Here is a 24,496-nt window from a genome sequence, read left to right as displayed (position 1 = left end):
TCCTGGATTCTATAAGAAAGCAGACTGAGCAAACTAGCAAGCAGCACTCTCCATCATAGTCTCCCCATCAGTTCCTGCTTGATGATGCTATAGTCTGTAGGTGAAATAAACCCTTTCCTCCACAAATTGTTTTGGTGTTTTATCAGTCATGGATACCTACCCCTCCAAACCCTCCCAATACAACCACTCAATGGGGGACCTTAAGGGAGGTGGTGGCTCACTGTGGGGCTCTGCAGCAAACAAAGAATTCACAAGCCCAGACATGGCAAACACAAGCCCAAGCAACTGGGGCCAGGAGCATGAGTGAATGAGGATGACCAACCAATGTCTCCTTCTCTCCTTTCTGGGTAGGTTGGCCTCATCCAGCTCAAGCAGGAGCAGGTGTTCATCCAGCCCCTCAACAACTCAGGAGGCCCATTCAGTGGAAGAGAGCATCTGATCAGGCGCAAATGGTCTTCCGCCCCCAGTCCGTCTGCTGACGTGGAGGAGCCCGGGCAGCACTGCACAGTAGTGGCAGGTGAGGGGATGCAGTGGAGGGGATGGAATGGAACATGCACAGCTGACACTCTGTGGGCTCATGCACTGAAGTCCTAAGTGAGAACTTGCCTTCTTTATGTAGCCACGTCTCATGTGATGGCAGGGATATAGTGCTGAGAATTTTATGGTCAATTTCCTAACTGCTTGAACATCATAGAGTGATGCATTTAGATTAAGATGACTACAATGTCACCAGCTAATATTTATCACCTATTGTTAACAGAAATTGTTATGGTCATATGAGGATATTTTGGAAGCCGCCTCCATTGCTCCCAAAGCCACCTTCTTTCTCATGTATATTTGTGCTGACATTTCATGTGTAACTGCCCTTTGAAATGTTTTATTTCTACAAGGAACCCAGTTCTCATTGGAAAAGAGCCTTAGTTTTCTGTTTTGTTTTTCCAAGATAGGGTTTCTTTGTGTAGCTCTGGCTGCAACTCAGTCTGTAGATCAGGCTGGCCTTGAATTCAGAGATCCACCTGCCTCTGTCTTCCAAGTGCTGGGATTAAAGATGTACTCTCATGCTCAGCCTTAGTTTTAGGCATCAGGGAGCAACTAGAGGCCAGAACGCCTTGTTACCAAGTACCAGGCTGCAGCATACCTGGGATACAACTTTCCCTGATGAGCTTACCTGCTTTTTAATACACTGGTCCTCAGCCTTGGATGCTATAATGAGAGTTGCCTGGGCAACCTATGAAACCCTGGGTGGGCAGCATTTGTATTACTGGGAACTTTTCAGTACATAACATCCTCCAGCCTCATGTTAGACTTGCAGTGTCTAGAGTATCACAGCCTGGTTTAGTCAGATACATGATCATGTGTGAAAACCACTGCTTTAAAAGTACCATTTAGGGACCTGGGGAGATGGCTCAGTCAGTAAAGTACATGACACTTGATCATAAGGACCTAGAACCACACAGAGGGCAGGGTATGGAGGTACATGTCCATAATCTCAGCACTGGGGAGCAGGGGCAAGCGGCTTTCCAGAGTTGACTGGCCAGCTAGTACTGCTGGATTGGTGAGTGCCAGGGTCGGTAAGAGAAGGGCTCAGAAAGTAAGGGAGTGACTGAGGAAGTTGCCTGATGTTGACCTTCATGCACATGCGATACACATGGGAAGCAGACATACCTTCTCCCAGGGTTGTTTACTTAGCTGTCCTCTCACATCCTGGGTTAATAGGGCTGGAATGTGACTTGTGACTTGGCTGTAAGGTTTTTTTTTTTTTTTTTTTTTTTTTTTTTTTTTTAATGACATGTTGTTTGGATAGGGAACCCTCTGTTTTTCCGCTCTGCACCTCTGTTTGAACGTGTGTGGGTTGTCAGGTACTTAAGGATATTTCATGGTCCTGTATCACTAGCAGTCTGCTTGAAAATGTTCCCTGGCCCAATTGGATAACCTGCATTGTTCAAGTGGCTATAGCATTTCTTCCTGGGCTGGAACCTGCTCTGTACTTCTGCGTTTGTCTTGCTATGGGGATATAATGTGACTCAGTTTGGTGCTCTGGTGACCTTGGAAATATGTCAGGATTGCTTTACAGTGCAGTTCAGCCATTGCCCGAGGCTTGCTGTTGTTACCCTTCTTGGGCTGTCTGCCTGTGGCAGGGACAGTTAGCAGTGACCATGATGAATAAGTTCAAGGAGAAAGAATGCTGCCTCAATTACACAGTTTTCTTACTTGCTGTCAACACCCTTAACTGAAAAGGGAAGGGGACACAGACCTCAGCATAAAATTAATAATCACTAAAGTACCCTTTAATGGGATTCAGGATATATTGACTCATGGATATGCACTTGGTAGATTGGTTTCTTTGGATCAGTCTCCCCCTCCCCCCCAACCCTGTTATCTGCTTTATAATGAACATGGGTTCAGAGGCTGTGACTTTGCCATGTTCTTTCTGAGTCCTTTAGGTGTGTTGGCATCACCTGGCAAGCTTGGCCAGCTACTCATATGTATCTGCTATAGCTTGTCTGGAGTATAACCTGGACATTTGACTTTGCAACAATTCCCAGGTGGTCTTAGCATTTGCCTGGTAGTGAACACTACCCACTAGCAGAGGTGTTCCACCTCTGACGTTGGGATATGGTGTTGTTAATCTGTAAGTGTGTGGAGAACCTCCCTAGTTATTCTGAGATGCATGTGGCCTGTAGGTTGGACACTCTGCAGGGAGTAAATACTTGATGGGAAAGAGCATGTTTGGGCCATTGAGAGTGGATTTCTCAGATGAGAAACTTCACACAGAGGCACATAGTGATGTGAAGGTCGGATGGGGTTTTATTCTCCTTATTCAAGCTGACACCTCATCAGCTGCCACTTTGTGACCTGCTGCCCAGCATGTCTGCCAATGAGCTAATGGGATGTTTATCTGATGACCTGCTGCCATCCTCTTTGAGGGAGTGACAGCTAGAATTGCTGACCAAATACCAAATGGTGCTTGTGTTTGCATTTTTGTGCTCGCAGTTTTGGAACACACTTTGGACTGTTTAGCCATTAATGGAGGAAATAAAACGAGTGGTCAGGGTGGGTTGGATGTGGGAAGAAACTAAGAGCATCTATGTGGGCTGTAAAGAAAGATCTCTGAATTTGCTTCAAAAACAATCTTTCCTTTCTTTCTCTCAAATCTTATACCAGCTTCCTCCAAGGTGCTGAGGCACAAGTGTGTAGCACAGATGAAATGAAAGCCTCTGGAGGTAGGGCATGACCCTGAAGACAGAATCATACCTTGCTTCTGGTCCTTCTGTTTTGCATGCTTCTACCTTCCGTCCATGCTTCCACCACATTGAGAAAGATGCTGAGCCCTTTACTGGACTTAACTAGTAAGGCTTTACTCATTTGGATTAGCTTTCTAATCCTGGGCTTTGGAACTCCCTGGCAAATTAACTTCCTGGAATACTAGTAAAGTATATTCTTGAAGTTTCCTGCAAAGGTTAATCAGATTAATCCCAGGGTAGCATGTTCAGTCTAGCTGAATAAAGTAGCTCTAAGTTAACTGAGCCTTGCTACTGACCTTTTATTTACTCGATCCTTAGACCTGACCCCAGAGTGTCCTGACTGGCTGGCTCCTTCAGGCAAGGAGGAATCTAACAGGGCTTCCCTGAGTCACTGAACCTACCTGAAAGATAAACCTTAGTAACTGTCTAGTAGCTTGTGTCTGGATAGGGTAGGGACTGGATGGACCAACACAGCCAAGGCCCCCAGGGGAGGGAGAACTTCCTTCCCAGAGATGCTACTGAGCTTGCATTTCTGGGAAACTTTGTGGGCTCCCGGTGAAGGGACAAGCTGATCCTTTTCCCTCCCAGCATTTCTTTTTAGAACTCCATAAACTGATCCATGAAATAAAATACCAGTTTGCAACCTGGCAAGACAATATGGAGTCTATAAACTTTTTATTTTGGGTGCAACAGTGAAGGCCTTTTGGTTATTTTTTTTTTTTTGATAGCTAAAATGGTACTTCATATATGTTGAAATGCTCTTTGAATTTAAAATGGTCATTTTGACCTCAAAGCTCTGTCTCTCTTCTGTGTTTGTTTTAATTTCTCTGTATTCAATCTAGAATCCTCCACTGCTGTCTTCATGGCATCAAGTACCAATTTGACTTCTTTACTGTGGTTGGTATCACATGCAGGTGGTAGCAGTAAAAAAGAAGATAAGTTTGCAATGAGGCATTAAAAAAAAATAAAACACAGGAATCTCATCACAGTTTTGAGCGATGGCAAAATTAGAATATAAATCTGCCTTAGAGTTGGATCTATACAGCACTGAGGTATGTTTACAAAAATTCTGTTATAACTGCTGAAATTATTAGTTATTTTCTAGTATCATCTGGTGCATATATAATGATATAAGGTCATTTTAAATGAATGTCTAAAAGATACTGTAACTTTTAAAAAGCTGTATATGCTAATTGATATAATCATGCTTTGTTTAATCATGCATATATATGCTAATACATAGCTGGCCAGAACTTGGGCTTTATCACAACTAAGATTCATTAGTCAGAGACTGGCCTGGGCTCACAGGATTGATGGGTGAAGCAGGATGGACTTCAGTCCCCAGCTCTCCCCTCTTAACTGACAGAGGGAGATCCAAGGAGGGGAAGGCCTTCTACTGAATTGGGATTTGAGGTAGGCTGGCTTGGGATACTGTCAGTTTACCATACTTTCAGATGTGTGGAGTCAGGATCAGATCTGCATCTGAAAGAGCATATAAGTGTCAGTCCCCAGGTGACTGTGCGGCGCCACTCCACCTGCTGTCCCTGCCCTGGCTTCCTGCAGGCCATTACACTGCAGGTTAAAATGTGGTCATGTGGACTGACACACTCACCTGGACCTAACCCACCTTTCTAGGCCCCCACTTGATGTGGCAGCTTCCTTCCTCTTTCTACAATGAACAATTTAAACTGATCAGCTCCTCATTCCGCTATGACCAGAGAGAAGGGTGACAGCTGAGCTTTGCTCACTTAGGAAAGGCTCAATCCCTCTGGGATTGCTTCCTGTTGGCTAGTGGTTCTCAGCCTGGGCAGTCAAATGCCCTTGCCGTAGGGGCCACATATCAGATACCCTGCATCTCACATAGTCACGTTACAATCCATAGCAGTAGCAAAAGTTCAGTTATGAATAGCAATGAAATAATTTTATGGTGGGAGTCACCATAGCAGAAAGAACTGTTTTAAAGGGTTGTAGCATTAGGAAGATCTCGAACCACTGATCTAGATTTTGAGATGTTAGCGCATTGGTTAGGGTTTAATAATAATGGCGATGATGATATTAAATGATAATAGACAATGCATATTATTTTTTTTATTTTGCCCAGTGTCTATTGTTGGAACAGTGGTCTTTTATGTTCTCTATATATATTTTTTTCTGTTTCAAAAAGCTTTATTTTTACTTGGTCCAAGACCTGGGAGAGGCTTCAGGGCATTTACAAAGCTGCCTAGTGGCTTGACAGGTTCCAGTGAAGGTCCTGAGGCTGGCTGATGCAGAGCAGAGGGAGGGAGCCCCTTGGATGGGGAGGCCTCCTAGTCACGCATGAGAGTAAACCGCTCAAAGAGATACTCTCCCAGAGATGGCTGGGGCACACCAGTCTGCATTGGCTGGGGTCCAGCCAACCTTCAGATGTTGGTCAGGTGGTTGCCCATCTTCTTGATGAACTTCATCTCCTCATTCAGGAAGTGGCTCTCCAGGAAGTCACAGAGATGAGGGTCTGTGAGACCAGAACCAAGGGAATGAAGACCCAAGAGGGCCTGGTTCAGGTTCTTCTCCAGGGCCAAGGCAGCTTCCATGGCCTCCTGGGTTTTACCCCACTCATCTTGAAATGGCTTCTGCACATCCTGGAAGAGTGTGTGGCCCCCGCGGTCGTTCTGAAACTCAAGGAGTCGCTTGGCACCCTAGCGCTTCTCCTAGGCCAATTCGCCGAATAAGTGGCCTACACCCTCCAGAGCCACGTCATCCCGATCAAAGTAGTAGCCCAGAGAGAGGTAGGCGTAGGAGGTCCGCAGGTATCGGATGGCCAGGGGGTTCACAGCAGCTTCCACTTCGGTAGAATAATTCTGACGAACCTGGGAGGCCATGGCTGATTTGCTGTATGGAGACAGTGCTGGCTGGTCCTAGGAGCCGAGGGCGAGGAGATGGACTCAAAGGCTGTGACTGGAGAGACTGGACTGAAAAGCTGCAGGAAACTAACAGTCTGCTCGGTCCAAATACTGTTGAAGCAAGAGGCAGATCTGCAGGACCTCGAAGCTGCTAGCAGCCTTATGTTCTATATCTTATCTGAAATAAAAAAACCTAAAGAAAAGGGTGGGATCTGGAGAGATAGCTCTACAGGCAAAACTACTTTTGTCATGCAAGTATGAGGTCTGGAGGCCAGATCCCCAGAATCCATGTGAATGTCAGATGGCCATAGTGGCCATAGTCAGATTAGCTGTATGGGTGAGCGTCCCTGCCTCATTATATATGATGGAGAGTGATTGAGGAAGATACCCCATGTCAACTCAGACCTCTACACTCTACACATGCATGCACACACCTCCTCATATATCAGCCTACATGCAAATACGCACATATTCCATACACATATGACAAAAATGGAATTAAACTGCTACTTTGAGTTTCTCAAATTCACTACTTTATATACCTATTTGTATATAATTTGCAGAATGTTTTTCTATGAACACTAAGAGCAGATACTAATTTAATAACTATTATGCCACAAGGAACAGAAGGAAGACTTATGTTAGAGGCTCAATTCCAGTTCCCTGCAGTGAGACTTACCATCTCTGTATGTCTGTCTCATTCTGTTGGGGCTTCTATAACAAAATGCCACTTAAGTGGGGCTTAAACCTCTCCACAGTTGTGGGGGCTGGAAGTCTGAGAACAGCGGTTGAACAGGTTGATCTCTCTGAGGCTGTGAGAGGTACTCTGTTCCAGTCCTTTTTCCTTGGTTCATAGATGTCCATCTTCCCTCTGTGCCTTCTCAGGGACCCACTTTGGTGACTTCATATTTTAGTTACTTGTAGAAAAATGTTACGTACTAATACAGCTATGTTCTGAGGCACTTGGGGATTGAGACTTGAGTGATGGGAGATGTCATTCTGTAAATATGTTTTTCATATTGGTTAATGAATAAAGCATTGTTGGCCAGTAGGAAAACAAGATAGGTGGGACTAGGAGACAAGGAGGATTCAAGTAAGTAGTAAGGAGGAGTCAAGATGGAAGACGGAGAGAGCTGAACGCCGGCGGCCTCTTCTCCGGTAAGATAAGACCACATGGAAATACTTATATTAATAGAAATGGGTCAATAATTAAGACATAGCTGGCAGATAAAAAACAAGTAACTGGCCAACAGCATTATATCAAATACAGAGTCTCTATGTGTTATTTGGGGCTGGCGTGGTGGTGGGACCGGCGGCGGAAAAACCTACTCCTTACACTTGAGGATTTGGGATCAGGAAGCAATTTGGGCCCTCAGCCTCTATTTTCTTATCCAGAACATGGGGCTTACCACATTCTATACGAAAATGGTAAGAGCTGTCTTGCCTGCTACTCCAAGTCATTGTTGGCCAACAGTGCAAATGAGGGAGGCTGGCACCACTTCCACCATCAACAGATGTGACTAAGGGCACTCTTACAATGCTTGGCTGAGAAAGGAGAAATGTAAGCATAGAAACCATGGTTGACTTGTTACTTCCCCCATGTTTCATTTGGAAACAGTAAAGGAGCTTGGAGATCTCAGAGAAGTTTGGAACGGCAGCTTTCCTTTCCCTCATCTATAGCTGAGCTTGTGGGAATGTTGAATCAGTGTTTACTCACACTTAGCCACTAGTAAACAACTGGCTAATATTACAGTTACCATGGTTAAATTATCCATATGCTCATTCTTCATCGAGACACCATCACTCCAGAGTTCTGGTTCTAGATTCAGTAGATGGGGATGGGCCCCACAGAATACTGAGCTGGGACCTAGGCTCTTCATGGCTCTCCTTGTTCCTGTTATCCATCTCATAAATAAATCTATAAAACAAAATAAACAAAACCCAAGGTTTTGATTTTCAAGACTGAAAAGTTCCCTTGGAGGTCTCAAACTTAAGTTTTTCCCTCTTACTAGGTCCCTTACAACCTGGTGGGATGGAGTTGGAGTTGGCAGGGGCAGAGGGGAGGGGAGACTAAAAGATAAAGAGGGTACAATTTATTGTTAGTAATGGAATATGTGTGGTACACCCCAATTTAAGCCATATTACTGTCTGGCCATAGTTGTTTCAGAAATAAACATCCATGGGCCTCATACTCTCCTCTGAACTGTTCTCCAGAAGAAGTCACCATGCTGGTGCTGGTGGGGCTTCTTCACACTCTGCTTTCTGTACAGAGTAGCAAGCTGTGTGTTGTGGTTTTTGTATTTTAGAATCTACACAAACGGTTTCATATTGTGTAACTTACACAATACGAGTTCTCAGTAATGGTTTCCAGCCTTATCCATGCTGATGAATGCAAATTAAGCTTATTTGTGCCACTGTAGACATTTGCCTCCCAATCTTTTCAAGGGATTAGCTTTTTCTTCTCTACCGCTTTTTGTTTTCTACTACTTCAATTTGTAAATTTTACTTATGTATATTGTTTGATTTTCTATTTGTTGTCTATTCTGTGTTCAGATGGGGTCTCAGTGTAGTGCCCCATCTAATATGTCTCTCTTGAGCTCAAACAATTCTCCTGTCTCAGCTTCCACAGTAGTTGGCACTGTAGGCATATGCCATCATGCCTAGCTTTCTTGATTTTTATTATTAGATTTATGCATAAGTGTATTGTCTGTGTTAGTATATGTATTAGTGTCTGTTAGCAATACATACATGAGTATGCATGGGGTGTGAGAGTATGTGTGTGCAAGCAAGTGTGTGTGTGTGTGTGTGTGTGTGTAAGAGGCCATAAGGCCGTGTCAACTGCTCTTCTCTGTTACTCTCTAGCTATTCTTTCAGAGGCAGGTCTCTCTCTCCAAGTCTGGGCCTTGCACTTTTCTCAACTGGACCAGAAGCCAGAAAGCCCTGTTTCTGCGACACCCCCTGGACCTAGGGTCATCAGAATGTACAGGATATCTGACATGTGGCATGGGGGCTGCATCCCAACTTTGGTCTTCATAATTGTTCTCACTACTGAGCCATCTTTTTCTCATTCTTTTCTTCCTTCCTTGCTTTCTCCCTCCCCCCTTCTTCCCTCCTTTTTAAAAAAATATTCTTTACAGTTCTGTTGCTTTCTCCCTACTTTCTTGAGTAGAATACCCACCTCACTAAATTTTTATCTTTCAAAATCTTTTTATTCCCCCTCCTGGAATATGAATGTGTGTGTGTGTGTGTGTGTGTGTGTGTGTGTGTGTGTGTGTGTGTGTAGGCTAGGCTGACCTGGAAGTTTATATATCCCAGGCTGGTTTCGAACTTGTGATCTCTTGCCTCCACCTGAATGCTAGGGTTCATATGTGAGCCACTGGCTTGCTCTTTAGTCATTTTAATTCACATATTCAAGACTACGCATTTCCATTTTAGTACACTTTACTGCAGACAACTTTTGACCTGTACTGATTTTAGTATTCAAGTCTAAATGTCCTCCAGTCACCATAGGATTTGTTTGTTTGCTCATTAGAGAAACAGTGTAATATAGTGGTTATGAATTTGGAGATGGGTTTTGAACCACTGGCTTTATCACATAGTAGCTCAAATGACCATAGGTTATTTTTATAACCCACTCAGATTATAACCCACACAGATTCTTTGCCATTTTAAAAGATGATTTATAATTCTTTGCATAGTGATCGGAGAGTATGCTCATGTGATGTTTTCACTGGGTTCTTTTCATAGTCCCAGTGTCTCTGCTGAGGTTTCTAATCTTTTCACCTATCATAAGTACATTTTTCTTCAAATCCTTGAGCATGGTGATAATTGGTACTTTAACATTCCTATGAGCTGCTCTAACATCTGGGACATTTGGTTTTGTCTCTTTTCGTCTTGAAAGTAGGTCACATGCTCCTGATTCTTGGCATGTCGACTAATTTTGGATGTTGTAAACACTGTATTGTGGAGACATTGGGTTCTGTTCCTCTGGAGAATGTCTTACTAGAAACAATTTTACTGGACTCAGATTACAACATTTGTATCTTGGGTGGCAGCTCAAACCTCAGTTAGTTCTTTAAACAATTTAAAAACTTATTCTGTGACACATGTGTACAATAAAATATGGTCATACCCACTCCTGTTTCCCTTTTCTGACTCTCCCTAGATTCTCCCCAACACATACTCCCAACCTCAACTTCCTGTCTTCCCTATTCTTTTCAAAAATATCCAACTGTCAAGAGACTTTTCTCCAGTGAGAAGGGGTGTCTAGGCAATGTCTACCCCAACCCTGGCCTCATAAAGTCCCAACCATAAACCAAAGTTTGGTTCCATCTCAGTTCATCCTGGGGGGAAGCAATGTATTTATTAGGGTTGCTTAAAGATCCTGGGTGAGGACTTGTAAGCAGAAGGTCAAGCTACTGGAAGATCTGCATGGATGATGGCTTCCCTATAGCGTCATAGATGGAGCACCCCTGCCTAGTTCTTCCCAGCCTCCTGGAGGCCATGTGTAATTAGGGCAGAATTATATATAACTGACTGGGAGGAGGGACTGGATACTCCAGTGAGTTCCCAGTGACCCACCCTGCCCTTCTTTCTATGACAGGAAGTCAGCAATGAACAGCCTGGCTGTGATGACCTTTGCTAGCAGGCACAGCTGAACTCATGAAGATGACACTTTGGCTCATAGTATAGTCCTTTTAAAAAACAATTTAAAATGCATTTTATTTTGTGTTCATGGGTGTTTTGCTTACACGTATGTCTGTGTACCACACGAATGCCTGGTGCCTGTGAAGGCCAGGAGAGTACCAAATCTCTTGTAATTGGAGTTACAGACAGTCATTGGAGTTTCAGACTCTGTCATGTGGGTGCTGGGAATTAAATTGAGGTCCCCTGGGAGAGTAGCCAGTGCTTTTATAATTGCTGAGCCATCTGTCCATCTGTCCCGTAAAGCACCAACTAAGTCTAATTAGTATTGCCCATGTGTGCAGGGGTGTGTCACTATCCAGTGAAGCATGGGTAATCTACCAGTTGCATGGTTCTGCCACTACCAAACAAGAATGATTCTCCCACCCCAGTAGCCATCAGCTCCCAATAGAACCTCAGTAAGGGGTGGGGCCCCATGAGTTCCTCCCCCACCCATGCTACAGGTTTGGCTGGCTTGATCTGGTACAGATAACCACGGGGTCCTATGAGTTTGCTAGGGCAATCACCATGCCACATCCAGGAGAAACTCCTCCTCCATTCCTGCCTCTTAGCATTTTTTTTTTTCCTGCTTGCTTTTGTGTGATGCTCCCTGAGCCTTGATGATGGTGTGATAAAGATGTTCCATTTAGGGCTGAGTAATCACAGTCACTTATTCTCAGAATGAGTTATGAGTCAGTGCATTGATTCACATTTTCACAGCCTACAGAAGGAGGGTCTCTAACTGAGTTTAAGAGAAGTCCAGCTCTGTGAATAGAAACATGATTTGAGGGCAATTTGATATGATGGCCATTTAGCAAAATAATAACAGTAGGTTCCATTCTAGGGCCTCTGATCTTTGTAGCCATATGTGTTTTGTTGTTGTTGTTGTTCAGGTTTACAGTATTAGGCATGAATTCCCTTTTATGGAGAAGGCTTCAAATACAATCAGAAAGCAGTTGGTTAGCCACAATAATCATAACACTATTGCATCTGTGGGTACATCTTACTTGGCAGGTCAGTAATGTAGTATATAGCGTCCGGCACTGGGTAAGACCTTTGGCTTTCCTCTTCAGAACCTTCTAGTACTATTGAAACTGGCTAGCAGGGCAGAAGTTTCCTGACGACTGATTTGAGATTGATTTCTCTATGTCCATAAGTCAAAGTTTGCAGTGTCTTCAGCAATAGGCTCTTACCATGTAGTTACAATGGGTAACCAAGAGCAATAGCAACAGCCTGTATTGTTTTGGAGACCTCTGGAGTTTCTTTGACTAGGGAGGTATATCATTCTTGTCACTGCAATTTTTATTTAATATCTCCTGGGAGTAGTTTGTGTATCTGTGCACAATCCTTCATTCATATTCCTTTTAAAAATTATATTTTGAAATTAGCTTACTAATGGTTTTCTATTAGCTTTTAAATACATGTTTAGTATTGTTAACCTTACCCCAATCCCCTTCTCTCCACCAATCCCCGTCCCCATCCTTCCTTAAACCTTTATCCTTCAGTATCCTTTCCTCATTCATAGCTCATATATTCTATGTCATTCTATTTATATTTTTGATTGGTCTATGAAATAGTAGGTTTCCACATGGCTTTCTCATACACCACTCCTTTAGCTTCCTTTATCCTTAGCTACAATCTGTTCCATGTAGGGACAACACAGAAATTTGTTAGAACTTATATACAGTCTTCCCCACGATTACCAGTCAGCTTGTCCTCATTCTGTCCCTGGGCCTTGTAGCTTCAAGGACTGCAGGCAACCCAGCATAGCACCGAGTAGGTCTTCCCTTGGTCTCCTGTGCTGTTCTTTCTTTTCTTGTGTTGACAACCTTAGAACCTTTCTACAGTTGCCCATTTTCTAATACTTTCTACCTTGGTTTGCCTTCACATTTTGTTCAAGTTTGCAATTGTCTTCTGGACAATTGGGCCTTTAATGGTCTTGACCATACTACATTTCATAGAACACGGATTATTTGGCCATAGCTCAGATTTGCATTTTAGTTTAGAAAGTAGTCTTAAAAAGAATTTGGTGGTGTGTGTGTGTGTGTGTGTGTGTGTGTGTGTGTGTGTGTGTGTGTGGTGAATCAAAAGTTAAAATATATATTTCCTAATTTTTGTGAACAGCATTCATTAGTTCAAGTTATGATCATAGAAACATTCATGTTTGGCTTATTTGTTTTAGAGGGATATATAAAACCTCACAATGTACTGTGATCAACTAATTCCACCTTTTATTTTGCCAACTTTTACTTTATACATGGTAACATAGTATTATTTAATACATACAGGTTTTGAAGCTATACTCCTGACCAATTAATTGGATATAAAGACCATTTTTATCCCAACTTAGCCTTTTGACCATCTGTTTGTGTTTGCATCTAAAACTGGCAGTTTTTTATTTTATTTTATGCTTGCCTGCTATTTCTCTTTCTCTACTTTTATTTTTAACCATTCTCTGTTAGGAAGTTTTACATGTTTATTAAAATGATATGTATCTCAGGCCTGGGGGGTTGACTCAGCAGTTAGAACATTTGTTGCTCTTACAGAGGGACCAAGTTTGGTTCCAGCATCCACATGGTGTCTCCCAACTGTTCCAGACGATCAGATGCTCTCTGATGACCTCCAGAGGGCACCAGGGACACGTGTGGTGCAAGGCATACATTCATACAAAACATGCATATAAAATAAATAAACCTTAAAAAATTAAAAAGAGAAAATGAAAAGTAATACACATCTCACTGGGGAGGCAATGTGTGGGTAGAGTGCTTGTCTGGAATACAGGAACTCTGGGAAGCCCCCAGCTTCACTGAAGAGTAGGTGAAAGCCTGTCTCAACTACAATCTAAAGAAGTATTATCCGAATTGAGAACAAATTTCAACTTCGGACTCTCTTTCTCAGTGGTGGATGAATATTTTTGTATTTATGGTGCTAGTGATAAGCTGAATTTCTTTATGCCGTCTTATATGTTGTTTTCTATTTCTTGTGCCCTGATATTCCTTTGCTTGTAGGTGGAACCACTGCCCCCACAGCCCCTTCTATTGCTTTAACCAGTTTTTATCTATTCCTCCTTTTCCTTTCCACTCGTTACCTTTAAATCACACACACACACACACACACACACACACACACACACACACTCTGACACACACTCAAACACACACACACACTGACACACACACATACACATACCCAGATGCGCTCACACACACTTATACTCACACATACTCACATACACACACACATTCATACTTACACACACACACACACACACACACACACACACACACACACTCACACTCTTTCTTTTTTTATTTTTTTCTTTAATTTATTATTTTACATGTCGATCCCAGTTCCCTCTCCCTCTGTCCGTCCCTCCCTCCATTCCTCCCTCCTTCCTTTCCTCCCTCTTACCCTTTCTGTCCCCTCACATGCACCCTGACCACCATCCCCTCCCATCCCCCCACCCCAATTCCATATGTAGGGGAATGCCATCCAGTTGGGGTCATGTAGATCTGACAGGTCATGTGAAGTAGGGACTAGGGCTTCTCTCCTGTCTCCAGGTTAAGGCAGTTATCCCTCCATGGGGGATGTGTTCACAAGGTCCTTTTGTGCACCAGGGATACATCCTGGCTCCACTGTCTGAGGTCCCTTAGACTGCTCAGTCCTTCTGGCTGAGACCCATATTCAGGGGGCCCTGAGTCAGTCCCATGCTGGATTCCCAGCTATCAGTCTGGAGGCCCGTTAGCTCCTCCTTCTTCAGGTCAGCTGCCTCTATGTGTTTCTGCAGCCTAGTCTTGTCCTCTCCATCTGCATCTGGATTCTAGTTCTACTCAGTGTTTAGGTATGGATGTTTGCTCCTGTTTCCAACAGGTATTAGATGAGGGCTCCATGGATAATTTAGTTATTGATCTCAATATCCAGAAGGGCATTTATGGTAGCCTTTCCAAGGAAGCTCAAATTGTTAGTTGGCGGCAGTCTTTTAGTTCTCTAGACCTTTCTTTGGGTTTAATTTCTCTTCAAACCAATATTGGCTCTCCATCTTTTATGTTCTCTCTCTCTCTCTCTGTCTCACTCTCTCTTTCCTGTCTTCTATTCCTAACCAGACTAAATCTTCCTGGTCCTATATGTTTTCCTCTCCTCCCCCTCTCTTTCTCCTACTTCTCTCTCCATTCACTGCCCCCCCACTTCCCCTGTGCTCTGGGGGACTTGTCCCTTCCTGCTTCTGTGAGGGACTTTATATGAATCTCTTAGAATACACCTTGTATCCTAGTTCCTCTGGTGATGTGAATTATAGGCTGGTGATCCTTTGCTCTAGGTCTAAAATCCATATATGAGTGAGTACATACTATGTTCCTCTTTTTGTGACTGGGTTACCTCATTCAGGATGGTTTCTTCAAGTGCCATCCACTTGCTTGAGAAGTTCAAGATACCATTATTTTTTTTTCCTGCATAGTAGTATTCCATTGTGTAGACGTGCCACATCTTCATTATCCACTCTTCAATTGAGGGGCATCTAGGTTGCTTCCAGGTTCTTGCTATTACAAATAGTGCTGCTATGAACATAGTTGAACAGATGTCTTTGTTGCATGGATGTGAATCCTTTGGGTATATGCCTAAGAAGGGGATTGCTGGGCCCTGTGGTAAACTAATTCCCATTTTCCTGAGGAACCACCATACTGATCTCCAAAATGGCTGTATGAGTTTGCACTCCCACAAGCAGTGGAAGAGTGTTCCCCTTTCTCCACATCCTCTCCAGCATGAGTTGTCATTGGTGTTTCTAATTTTAGCCATTCTGGCAGGAGTAAGATGGTATCTCAAAGTTGTTTTGATTTGCATTTCCCTGATAGCTAAGGATGTTGAGCACTTTCTTAAGTGTCTTTCAGCCTTTTTGATTTCCTCTATTGAGAATTCTTTCTTCAGTTCTGTACCCCATTTTTTAATAGGGTTATTTGGTGTTTTGTTGACTAGTTTCTTGAGTTCTTTGTATATTTTGGAGATTAGTCCTTTGTCGGATATAGGATTGGTGAAAATCTTTTCCCAGTCTGTGGGCTGCCATTTGGTCTTGTCAACTGTGTCCTTCAGTGCTTACTGGGGAGGCTCTTCAGTGCACACTGAACCTGCTTGGATGGACAAAAGCCATGAAGCCTCACATCGAAAATCAGGACTCTAGTGAGCATGACTTTAGGGAACCTGCTGGACATGCTGTGGAACACATACATGCAGTAACAGTTTCCTGCCCACAGAAAGGAAAGACTGAATCCCCCAGGGACCCCTAGGTGGTAAGTATGGCTCCTGCTGTTCTGTTCTTTATGCTTTGTAGCTTCTTTTCATGCCCTTGGTCTTCTTTCTATTCTGTGTTCTGGAGAGTTCTCTCCTATTGGATCCCTAGATCAGCAGATTCTCCCTTACTGGATCTAAACTCTATTTAGTCTTTCTTTGGGATTTTGATTTTAATAGTTCTGTATGTCTCAAAATTATATTTAATTCTTTCCAGTTTTATTTACTATTATGTCATATTTCAATATGCTTGCTTTTTGCGTTTTATTACTTTGCTGGGTTTGAACTGTATGATGTCTTTTCTGCGTGATTTCTCTTCTGAGATTCTTGGGCCTCCTGACTGGTGTCATATGTTCTCACTGGTCCTCACCATTGGACAAGATAGGCTTCTTACTACTGGCGTGGCAATATTTGGGCCTTTTTGGCTGCTGGATTGTTTAGACCATGCATCACTCACTTATTGTTCTAGGTGTGAACTCTCTGTACATACTTGTACATGAAAATGTCCCCTTCTTTACTTTGTATTTGGCTAAAGTATTATTTTAGCCCTTTCCTGCTGCTGTAACAAAATGCCGTAAGCTAGGTGGCTAACAAACAATAGAAATGGCTCTTATTTCTTAGAATTCTGAAGTCTGGATCAAGGCACTGGCAGTTTTGGTGACTGGGTGATGGACTTTCTCAGAGATGGGGCCTTGTTGCCGTGTCCTCACACTGGGGACAGGGCAAGGCAACTCCACGGGAGCCTTTTGATTAGAGCACTTATCTCACTTACAAGGGATCCCTCATTCATTATCTAATCACCCCAAAGGCCCTACCTCCTAATAGTTTGCAAGAATGAGTTGGGGTACAGAGACATTCAGGCCACAAAAGGAATTAAAACTTAAAACATCTTTAAAAAAATATCAAGCTGTAATTCATGAATAGTTTGCTCCTCACTGAAGCCACTTGGTATTAGATGTATTAGAAATGTCACATGAGCTCCCCTCAAAGTTGGATTTTATGCATCGAGGCCCATCTTAGGCATAAATGAGACCTTCCCTTCCATGCTGTGTGAATGTCTCTGGGGCTTGGCAGTCCATTCATGTCAAGAACTTTAGTCCTTCCAGCTTTCTGGTCACTGCAGAAAAGCACACGTGCAGGTTTCTAGCATGCCCTGCAAGGGCTCCCCCCATCTTTCTCATCTGACGAGAGGATGTTTGGAAGGACCTTGTGGTCTATGGTGCCTAGTCTTACGGAGTTATGCTGTTGAGTGGTCTCTCTAGAGCTGATATGAGCAGATAGTGTGATGCAGCAGTCCTGCCTCTTAGCTGGGAATCCATCTCTGCCTCCCACCACACCCCTGCCCTCCCTCGCACCCCCACTTGGGCATAGAGGGTGATGTAGAAGTCACTGGATGCATGCTACTTGGGTGTCAGATGGTACCCATATATAACGAGGGGTTTGGTCATCAGTTGTGCATGTGCTGCTGTCTCCAGAGCCTAATTGACACAAACTTTGAGATAGCCTGATCTACTGTTTGGTTTATGTGAAGCATCTGTTCATCCAAGTCACTGTATCTCATTGTAAATCTCTTTTTTCAGAAATGCTAATATGGGTTGGCTGTTTTGTAGGACTGTTTTAGGGTTACTATTGCTACAATGAAACACTGTGAACAAAAGGAAGTTTTGGAGAAAAGGGTCTATTTGGATTATACTTCCATATCTTCATCACCAAAGGCAGTAAGGACAGGAACTCAAACAGGGCAGGAACCTGAGGCAGGAACTGACACACACACCATGGAAGGGGGCTGCTTACTGACTTGTTCCTCATGGCTCGTTCAACCTGTATTCTTATAGCACCCAGGACCACTAGCCCAGGTAGAGCACCACCAACAATGGGCTGGATCCACCCATATCAATCACTAATTTAGAAAATGCTCTATGGGATTACCTACAGCCTGATCTTACAGAGAGGCATTTTCTCAATTGAGGTTCCCTTGTTTCAGATATCTCTAACCTGTGTCAAGTTGACATAGGACTAGCCAGCATGAGGACATCTGTAGGTTTACTTTTGTCTGGTGTTTCATCACAATTGGATTGGAAAGAATAACAGAGAAGATTCTGTGTTCTACTGGGTAAGTCTCACTGTAGTCATAGATAGTCTGGACACAGGTTAACACAGGTCAAGTAAGGATTGTTATTGTCTTCCCATAGGCAATTAGCAAGAAGCTCGGGGCATTTAGAGATCATGTAGACAGCCTGCTCTGCATAAACTTTTTCTCTTTAGCTTTGTCTCTGTTCTTCATACCATTACCATGAGGCCTTTGAAAGACTGACTCAGATGCCCAGCGTGTCTTCCACCCTCTCAGCTATTGTCCTCCTCGAAGGAGGACTCCTGGCTCCTACCCATGACTTAGGTATTTGTATCTGTATAGACTCATTGACTCCTTTTCCTCCACAAGTCCTCATTTATATGTATTTACTGTGATGCTCAAACTACCTCAGCCTTTGCCAGTGAGCATGTAATTGTTAAAATTAGACACGGCTATTGAATTTTCCAATAGCTTTTATAGCATTATGTAGACATGCATATGATTTTCCTCTTTAGATGTATTAATATGGTATGTCAATGGTTTCCTAATATTTTACCAACCTTAAATTACTAGAAAAGAAGAGCCTGCTTGGTTTTGGTTTATTCTTTCTTCAGTTGATGGTGTATTCTGCTGGCTAAAATTTTACCTAAAATGTTTGCATTTGTAATTTATATGTGATAGTTTGTTTTTTTTTTTTTTTTTTTTTTTTTTTTTTATAACTCTGTGTGTGTATGTGTGTGTGTGCCTTCCAGGCAGCCTGTCTGCCTATCTGTCTGTGCATATGCTTGTCTGTGTGTCATTCTCAGTTTGGACATTAACATGACATTGGCTCTATAAAAGTGTGGCCTTTCTTCAGTACTCTGGAAGTGTTTATGAATCATGCAGGCCATCTGGTCTGTGAAGGTTTGGTACTGTCCCTTCTGGAATCATCTCAACGCAGTGCTCTGAGACTGTAGTTCCTTTATAACTTCCCTTCTTCCATACAAGCTGGCCTGCTTAAGTTTTGCTCTATGATGCTTTCCTAGCAGTGTCAGCCACTCTTCCACATGTAAGTGCACAAAGATCCCTTTTCACTTGATGTATTAGGAGCTCGTTCTTTTCCAGGGAGGGTGTTCAAGACAGGGTTTCTCTCTGTAGCCCTGGCTGTCCTGGAGCTTGCTTTGTAGACCAGACTGACCTTGAACTAACTCACAGAGACCTGCCTGCCTCTGCCTCCCGAGGGCTGGGATTAAAGGCACCATCACAGCCCATCTTGCTGGATGGGATACAAACAAGGTTTCAGATGCTCTGGTCATGGGGCCCTGGTGTATTAAAGGCAGACTTTGGTTGTAGAACAGACTTTTTGGTTCATCTTTGTACTGTATTTGGGTTTAGAGGCCCAAGTGAGATACTGTTTGCTTCTTTAGCAAGTTCACTCTAACAGTGTTCTGGAATCTCTGGATGCTTTGTCTATGTTCTGAGCATCACACTTCTTTATCTGCCATTCACTGTCTTGGCTGTATCCAGGGCACCTTGGCTTGAAGGCAATACTCAGCCACTTACGCATTATTTTCCTGTGGCTGCTATAGTAAATGACCACAGACTCCGCGTTGTTTAAAATAACACAGACAATTCTCTTCCAGTCTGGGAGGTCAGGAGTCTAAAATTGGTTGCACTGGATGTCAGCAGGCCGTTGTTCCCGCTGGACACTCTGGGAACAGAATCTGTTTCCTCACCTCATCCAACTCTAGAGGCCACCACAGTGCTGGCTTGCAGTCTTCTGCTTTCTCCATCTTCAAAGCCTGTATGTTTCTCACGCTGCACCCTTCTGCCAGTCCTCCTCTGTAATTGAATTCCTTTCCACCTTCCTTGTGGGAGGACATATCAGGCATCCAGGGTGACCTCTGTGTCTCAGGCGTCACATCTACAGAGTCTGTGCCCTCCTGCAAGACACCAGTCCCATGAGTTCTGGACATCAGGACACTGGTAACTTTAGGAAGCCTGTTGTAACCTAGAGAGATATCGCCTTGTTTCTCCCACCAGTGGGAAGCATTAGCAGTGCAGCCAGCACAAAGTAACTAACTGCTTTTCCTTTCACGCTTATCAGCTGGGCATGTTCCTCTGAGAACAGGGTGATACCACTGGAGGACAAGCAAAATGCTTTCATCTCGAACATTGCTATTACTCCACTGAGAAAGAAAGGCCGAAGTACTAACCCTGAGACACAAGGAACAGGACATCATGCCATCTTTTTGCCTACCTCAGAGCCCTTTTTCCCACACACCACACTCTGCCAAACAGAGTACTTGGTCATGAAACTATGCCATCTCTCCCCAGTATTCTCTTATGCAATGCAATTCACGCCCACCCCACTTTAGTAACTCAAAGCAGAGAAGGCCTCCAGCTTAAATAGGAAAATCTGCCTGGCGCTGCAGACGGATCAGGAATGCATGGTTTATTATTTAAAGTGCGCACTGGCCGGAGCTGTCCAGGTGGCGCAGACACTCCTGGCAGCTGGTCCTCTGAGAGGCTGGAGGAGGGTTGTGGGCTCTCAGAAGGACTGGTCCAGGTGGCTGGGTACATGTATGGCCTGAGTACTAGTTGGGAGTTCCAGACAGTAGTGGGGGGGTGGGCAACGCTCCTACCAACTCTCCTTGAAGTGCCTGATTTTTGATTCAGCAGCAGTCATGTTCCCTCCAAGGGAGAGAACAGACAGAGCTGGAAAGGGAATGTGTGACCAAGCAAAGGGTTGTAGCAGGGCTTCCCTCCCAGCAGGAGGCCTCTGGCCAGAAAGTCCACTAGAGGCAGGGGTAAGAGTAGCAGACTTTAAAAAAAAAAAATGGCTTTAGGTTGCATAGTCCTCCCACTTCTGCAAGGAAGTCTAGCTTTTTTAGTACACTAATTTCTCATGGAAAATCCCAGCAACAACAAAAACGTCTCATCGGGACAGCTGCTGCCCAGTTTCATTGGGTGATTTCCAGCTGCAGATGCAGTGGGCTCATTGTGCTTAGCCTTCTCCCTAAGCAACGGGCAATTTCTTGTGCACAACCAGACAGGGAATTCACTGGCTGGAACCCGGGTGGGGTTGCACAAACCACTCCGGGCTGAAGGAGCCCTACCTTTCTCGATCTATTAGTAAGTCATAGATCAAATTCCCGTTGCTGGGTCTGAACAGAGCTGGACAATGAAGGGGGGGGATAAAGCTAAGTGTTCTGCCCAGTAGAGCAGAATGCCAGGCACCGCTGGTGGTCGTCTTTGGCGGTGATGTGGCTGGATCCTGGACCCTGCTTTAATGGACAACATCTACATCTGCCTTGGGGGCACCTCCTGTCTTGGCTGTGCTAGCAGATGCTTGGTGGATGGATTTTCCCCTCTAAGGAAATAGCCATTACTTGGAGACAGGCTTGTGAAATGGGGTCCTGTCAGCATCCCCTTAGGGTGTGCTTGCTTGGCCTTTGTGACTGTTCTTTACTTCAGTGTTTACAGAACTACAACTTATTCCTAGAAAATAAACTGTTGACCTCCATGGCCAAGGCTGCCTGCTGCTTTTCCCATGTGGGGATGATAGTCCACAGGGCTCTGGGCCTGCTCTGTCCTCCAGGGTGTCATTTGAGTCACGTTTGGCCCATGGGTTTCCTTTCTGGGAGGCAGTTTATCATCCTGTCAGAGTTGAGCACTCAAGATTCACCAAGGCTCAGATCTCCATCAATTCCTGTCAGGGGCTTGGTTGCTCTGCTTCTGAGTTTGAAAAACTGCCTCCTTCAGTATAAACGTGGTGTGTTCCAGCAGTGGATGGGCAGCCTAGCCACCACATCTGTCTTTGGGGGCGACACTGTCTTTTGCTAAGGAATCATCTACTCTCAATCTTTCTTCTTTCTTCTGTGGTAACACCGTGTTCATTCTGTGTGTGTGTGTGTGTGTGTGTGTGATGTGTGTGTGTGTGTACATGAATGTGTATGCACACACATGCAATCATAACACCCCATTCATTCTTACTAGTGTGTGTGTATTCACACAAATGAAATAATAACAACCCCTTCATTCTTACTAGTATATGTATGCGAATGTGAATTCATACATGTGCAATCATAAAACCCCTTCATTCTTACTACCGTGTGTGTGTGTGTGTGTGTGTGTGTATGTATATTATACTTGCATATATATATGTATATATATACAGATATATATACACATAAATTTTTAAATTTTTTTGACAATTTCATATGTATAAGATGTATTTTGATTTATATCATCTTCTATTACTCTCTTTCCCCCTTCCATCCTCTCTGAACCCCTTCTTCCCTTTTTCTTCCTCCTCTCCCTCTTCCTCCCAGCCAATCCTGTCCTTTCCTCATATCCCATCCCTCCTTTCATACCTTTTAGAAAATGATTCACTGAGATAATTAAGGTTGTTTGCATGAGCATGGTGTAGGGATATTTACTGGGTTTGGGGCTGCACCACTGAAGAAAAATGATTTCTTCTTCCTCCCCCAGGACCCATTAACTGCTTATCAGCTAGGGATGGGCCCTCACCCTTCACCCATGCTGGGATGTTGGTGGGCCCTGTTTTTGTTTATGCAACCTCAGTTGTTTGTGCACTCGGTTAATTCACTGGCCATGCCATCCCCACCATGGGGCTAAACACTCAGCTCTCACTTATCCTCAGCAGTTTGACCGGTCACAAGTCTCTGCATTAGCCGCTGCCCACTACAGGAGATCTCTGACCAGGGCTGAGAGCAGTGCTAATCTGTGGGTATTATTAACACGTATCACTAGGTATGGAGAAGGGTTTCATGATGACATTTGTGTGTATGCATGTGTATAATGTAGTTTGATGACACTGGCCCTTAATTTTCTTCCCCTTTCCCTTCCTACTTCCCCTACCATACATCTGACAGCCCTCTTTCATATTATTCCCATAACCCAGGCTTTTATATACAAGAAAATTTCAGTGTTTATGCTTAGCATTCGATTATCTCCAGTTTCATGTATTAAAAACATGTTGTTCTTTATGGCTGAAGAATGCACCATTGCATATAAGCACCACATTGTCTTTGTCCATCCATGCACCACACCTAGGCCACCTTGGCTGTGTGGAATAGTGCCACAGTAAACATGCTTGTTCAGGGATGTCTATTGTAGGGCAGCTTGTTCCTTTGTGTATCTGGCTAGAGCACATGACAGTTCTAGCTTTACTTTTAAATACAGGGGCTGCTCTGACTTTACATTACCACCAGCAGGTCACTTGTATTCTTTCCCCAGAGTCCTGGACAGCGCCTGTTGTTTTTATTTGGTTTTGTTTTATTGCTACCACTATTCTGGCTGAAGTCATAGCAATGTTGTTTGATTTGTATAAAATCTTGAGTACATTTTTTATGTATTTATTTCATGTTTATTTATACTTCTTCTCTTGAAATGTATCTGTTCAATCAGTAATCCATTTGTTGATTGGATTGTTTGATATTTTAGTGTTTAGTTTTTGAGTTCTTTATATATTCCATATAGTATTTCCCTGTCTCTCAGACAGAATAAATATATAAAGATGTTCCAGAGAATGGTGGCTCTGTCCTTGATACTTTGTCGACATGCCTGGCTCTTTAAATCTAGTGTGGATAGTTACTATGTATGGGAGGCTGGGCAGGTTCCATGGCTACCAGGGAAGTGGCATGGATCTTGGGATCAGTACCAGGCAGGCAATCAGTCAGTCTGTTGGGGGATCATAGTAATGAGATCATAACACACCCTTTCCTCAGATTGCTGGAAAAGGTACTTTTCTCACTATACGCTCCCAGCCACCATAGTGACTGAGAGCAGCCTGTGTGCGGGCATGGCTTGCACACTCAATTGTCAGAGAGGAACGGGAAAGACATGCAAAAGTATGGGGAGATCTGCGGTATTGGTAAGGCTCTTAAGTACACATTCATGAACAAACTTAAGAGCTTGTGGAGGTTTCAAGATGTAGCTGATTGATGTCACAGACAGTGTTGGAGGGCCATGGGGAGGGGGAGTGGCAGGAGGGACATTCTGTTGGCATGCAGATCCCAGCCACAGTAGGTAATTGAAAACATAGCTTTTCTTGGGGGGCATCAGTGTTGAGACAGGTCACCACCACAAGCAAAGTGTCCCATTTACTGCAAGGGCTAGAGAGTTGCTGACGTTGGGGACACTGTGACTTAGGAGGGTATAAGAACAGGAAATTGGTGATGGTGACCCTAGTCCAGCTTCCTTCGCTTAGCTGAGTAGGATATCAAGTATTCAGGGTATGCCCAGGTGAGTGAGCATGTCCTCTTGTCCCCAAGACTGGCCTCTCCAGAGGCTGGGTCAGTCTTCTCTAGCAACCACACTCTGGATTGCCTTGTTGG

The 24,496-nt window shown here is 43.8% G+C and overlaps 1 protein-coding gene and 1 pseudogene across 1 annotated transcript in view; one reads left to right on the top strand and one right to left on the bottom strand.

Annotated features, from left to right (window-relative positions):
- Positions 1-351: 351 nt before the first annotated feature.
- Positions 352-24,496, top strand: part of LOC127215508 (A disintegrin and metalloproteinase with thrombospondin motifs 17-like) — a gene marked incomplete at both ends in the record, with an annotated part of 123,364 nt that continues 99,219 nt past the window's right edge. The window contains one exon of the mRNA XM_051175927.1: positions 352-517. Within this exon, the coding sequence (XP_051031884.1) occupies positions 352-517 (166 nt within the window). The remainder of the gene's footprint in view (positions 518-24,496) is intronic.
- On the bottom strand, positions 5,552-6,103 carry LOC127215509 (ferritin light chain 1-like; annotated as a pseudogene).

The sequence above is a fragment of the Phodopus roborovskii genome, unplaced genomic scaffold (assembly GCF_943737965.1).
Source record: "Phodopus roborovskii unplaced genomic scaffold, PHOROB, whole genome shotgun sequence".
NCBI lineage: Eukaryota > Metazoa > Chordata > Mammalia > Rodentia > Cricetidae > Phodopus > Phodopus roborovskii.
The sequence above is the reverse complement of the archived record's forward strand: the minus strand, read 5'-3'. Positions and strand labels throughout refer to the sequence as shown.